Source organism: Oenanthe melanoleuca, chromosome 14 (genome assembly GCF_029582105.1).
Source record: "Oenanthe melanoleuca isolate GR-GAL-2019-014 chromosome 14, OMel1.0, whole genome shotgun sequence".
Lineage (NCBI taxonomy): Eukaryota > Metazoa > Chordata > Aves > Passeriformes > Muscicapidae > Oenanthe > Oenanthe melanoleuca.
Window position 1 is genome coordinate 2,430,764 of NC_079348.1, and position 4,110 is coordinate 2,434,873.

General features: G+C 37.5%; 1 protein-coding gene across 1 annotated transcript; it reads left to right on the forward strand.

Moving 5' to 3' along the window:
• The first annotated feature begins 225 nt into the window (after window positions 1-225).
• On the forward strand, window positions 226-2,869 carry LOC130259470 (parvalbumin, thymic CPV3). The gene is made up of 4 exons (XM_056503768.1): window positions 226-286; window positions 650-782; window positions 1,201-1,310; window positions 2,844-2,869. Exons 1-4 carry the CDS (start codon window positions 226-228, stop codon window positions 2,867-2,869), a joined length of 330 nt encoding a protein of 109 aa, XP_056359743.1.
• The last annotated feature ends 1,241 nt before the right edge of the window (window positions 2,870-4,110 follow it).

Consider the following 4,110-nt stretch of genomic DNA (forward strand, 5'->3'; position numbering starts at 1 on the left):
CCACCTCAATAACAAGCATTATTTCTGCACTGTTATTTTTAAGGAAGTAATGTACTAAATCTTGTAATTTGTTAAGGAATACCAGATGTCACTTTGATCAACGAGATGGATCTACTTTCGTTGACCTTACAGTAATCTTCAAAACACAGAAAAACCCAATTTGTTGCAAGATGCATTTGCATTTCAAAACTCAGTTTGCAATATTCTATTTTGCACAGGTTTAAAATGAGCCTTACAGACATTCTATCCCCTTCTGACATCGCTGCTGCTCTGCGGGACTGCCAAGGTGAGAAAACAAAAATCTCAAAATCTCTTATTTTGTGTAACCAGTGGCAAGTTTCACTCGGTCCCAAAGGAATACTGAACAAGTGTATACCTTAAACAGATTTCTGTAATCTCTTTACTCAGCTGTCACAGTATGTTTGTTCATTACTGGCTTATATTGTCAATTTGGAGCTTATCCCCACATGGTTTTGTTGGATGTTTAGGAGTGTACGGGGCAGTATTGCAAATTCATTCATTCTTTGACAGGCTTCACCTACTGATCATGTTTAGAACAATTAAAATGTAATGAATTCTCATCCTCAGACCGTTTAGGAACAGTGAATGCAGTGGTCTGGGATTAATTTCTTTATTAATTTATTTTCAGCTCCAGATTCCTTTAGTCCCAAAAAATTCTTTCAGATCAGTGGGATGTCTAAAAAGAGCAGCAGCCAGCTCAAGGAGATCTTCCGGATTCTCGACAATGATCAAAGTGGCTTTATTGAGGAAGATGAGCTCAAGTAAGGATTTTCTTAACTACTTGGAGGATATAAAAAAATAAAAAAAAAGATAACATTTTCCATTCCAGAACTTTAAGTAAATGTGAACACAATTTATGCTAAATGTTGATAAAACCTTCAGCAGATTGTGAAAGATATATTTAAATAGATAATCATTACAGACTAAAGCAAATTAATAATACCTGCCTTTTATGCTCAGTATAGAAAAAAAGAGCACCCTGGGACTGGATTTTCATAGTAGACAGAATCAATTCAATCAGGGTTGCACTTACAAAGCAGGAATACATACAAGTATGTCAAACAAAGTAGTGTTTTAAGAACTTGGCTATTATTTAGAGATAGTTATCTGTTTGATTATACAATAATCATAAAATATACTATGGTGTGAAAATTTAAATCCAAGTTGTTTCTTCCCAAGGTATTTCCTTCAGAGGTTTGAGGGTGGAGCCAGAGTGTTAACCACCTCAGAAACCAAGACCTTCATGGCAGCTGCAGATCATGACGGGGATGGTAAAATCGGGGCTGAAGGTATTGACTACTTTAACTACAGAATGAGGCACCTCAGGATGTTTGTAATGATGTGGAATTCTCTTTTATGTTGATGGTACATTAATGTACCCTCAGTGATTTTACTGGAACCCTTGAGTAGCAACCTGTGTAAGGATGGAAGTGGTCCCTGATCTTATAGGTTCTTCTCTGCAGCTCCTTTTGCGTGAGCGAGTAAAAAAACCCTAAAGAACTTTCCTGTTGCCACTCACTCCCATATTTGAAGTTATTCTGAAAGGAACTGCCCCTTACTCCTCCTCCCACTTTCACTAATGTAAGGCAGCGCTGGCATCACTTGGAATACACAAATGTAAAATCAAGGACAAGAGAACCAGCTGTACACAGGAGAACAAACAGCTCATACATCAGCTCCTTTCCAGCACCTACTGCCCCACAGAAATTCCAGTGGCCACTGAAATAATTCTTAATATGCAGCATGTAGTTCTGTGTTTGTTTTGCATGATAAGGATGAAAGAATTATCAAGTGTCACTACCCCAGTATGAGATCCCACAGCAGGATCTCTGCAGGGATGGCTGCTCTTTACCTTCAGGGGCAGGTTAAGCACCAGATAGGAAGGAGCAGTGGTTTTAGGAAGCAGCAAACTACACTCACCATGTGGAAACACTGGTGTGATTAAATGGCTGCATGGTACAGACACCTTCTGATCTCCTAATTCCATATTTCTGTGCCCTGTTTTGGAGACAAAGCACACACACAAAAGGCCTGCAGCTAATGGCAACTTGCCCCATGAGAGCAGTGAGCTGCCTAAGATGAGCATGAAAGGGGCTTAGGGAATAGCATGCAGAGAATGTGCTGGTGTGCAGATTCCCCAGCTCACTGCACTAGCAGGACAGAGCTCTTCTGTTTCTTTCTTTGGAAGGAATTAAATCCAGTTCCTTAGGAACTATGCCAGGATAAACACACATGATTTATGAAGCAATCTGTATATTAATACAGTCACTCAGGGCTGGGACTGATCAGATACTCTAATTCATGGAGGCCAAACATTTTAAAGATCTTTAAAAAAACAGGATCTTATTGCACAACTCAACACCCCAGGATCACAGCATGTGGAATTGCACAGTGTTTTTAGCTTTAGACTGTGCTCTAAATCAACATTTCTCAATGTCTGAAGCATTACAAACAGTGAATAAAACACATGGACTCACTTTTCATTTTTTTTACTTGAGCTCTTAACTACTTCTTACTTAAATTTATATAAGCCATTCCATTATTTTTGCCTAAGATCAGTATTATGCAGAGAGAAGGCCAAAACTACCCTGAATATTTAATTATCCCCTGTAAGTCAGCAAAACACACAGCCTTTCCATGTGTTGTTTAGAAGAGAATGTTTAGGTGCTGCCTCTCGTCCACATGTTTCTTCTCTGGTCATCTATCAGATAAATTTTTTCTGTTCATTCCTATTCTAAATCTCTTGATAAGCCACTATCCTTTCCTCCTAATCCTTTCATGTTAATATTTCTTTCATGTAAATATTCTCTTATCTTTCACAGAATTCCAGGAAATGGTGCAGGCTTAGAGGGTCAAAAGGACTAAACAAGATAGAATTGGGATGAATCTGCACGAGACACTTCCAAACCTTGAAAATCAGGAGTCCCTTATTTATCTTGACAGTGTCTGTTATTTTTCACTGCCTTAGCAACATAATGAAACAGTGATTACTGATTTTTTTTCATTGTGTGGACTATTTACCATGTTTTGACCTCTACTTTACCAGACACTTCCCTTAAAAATATCCAATAAAAATTAATCATATACTGTAGCCTGTGTCTATTTTTTTTTACTCCTATATCGAAACATAAGAATTCTTAAACCAAAAATTTCAATCCCTCCAAGATCTTGAATTTATCAAATCATCATATATGGAACATCTTTTGAATTGAGTGAGAGTTCTGTTTCCAAAAGCCTTTCTGGACTAAGCCTAAGTTCTTAGAACACTCAGCAAGATCTGATCAAAGATTAGGAGCTCAGATAGAGTTGTGAGATAAGTGAAGATGAAATCTCTCACTGACTTCCAAGTGAAAAGCAGTCATATATTTTTGCTTAAGAAGTGGCTTCTGCATGGGGTTGTTGCAGCTTCAAAACATTTTTTGACATCAGCCAATTAATAGATGAGCAAAGCAAAAAACATATTGATCCACAATTCTTAACAGTTGGCAATTGAAAACAGAATTTTTGTATCATTTCAAGACATTTTCAAGCAGATTAATTTGACACACAAGTTGTTTGTAAGCTGGTAGACTTAGTACATTTAATATGGTAATCACAATTTTCCTTTTATTGTACAAAAATAGTATAAACTGATAAAAAATGAACACTGGATTTTGATAATATTTCTTAACATTATGAAATGTACTCTAGAATATAAGTCTCAAGTCTATTAGTGATTTAAACAGAGCACTTCAGATTTACACAAGCTGAGTGTCTGACCCATGAGGAACTGACCATGGCCATTCTCAGAACATAAGATGGATGTCACAGGACAGTCACAAGAAATAAAGTGTGTTCTTGGCAATGAAATCAGTCTGATGACAGAAGGGTCTTGGAGTAGTTCACATGTAAGCAACAAACAAACTGCTCTCCATTTCACTGACAATTAAGTGTCCTGACCTTGACTAATCAAGTTACATCAGGCAGGCAAATGCCTGTAAAATCAAGAAATTCCCAGGTGCTGTTGCACTCTGAATTCTAGTTCCTTTCAATGTTTCAGCCTTTGCACTGTGGGCCTCGTCAAAGAAACCCGGAGGCAAAGTACAAATT

Bases quoted from the DNA above. Each gene is read 5' to 3' on its own strand.
- LOC130259470 (XM_056503768.1), top strand. From the start codon at position 226: ATGAGCCTTACAGACATTCTATCCCCTTCTGACATCGCTGCTGCTCTG. The intron at 287-649 runs GTGAGAAAACAA...ATTTATTTTCAG, and splicing joins TGCTCTGCGGGACTGCCAAG to CTCCAGATTCCTTTAGTCCC. The intron at 1,311-2,843 runs GTATTGACTACT...TATCTTTCACAG, and splicing joins TGGTAAAATCGGGGCTGAAG to AATTCCAGGAAATGGTGCAG.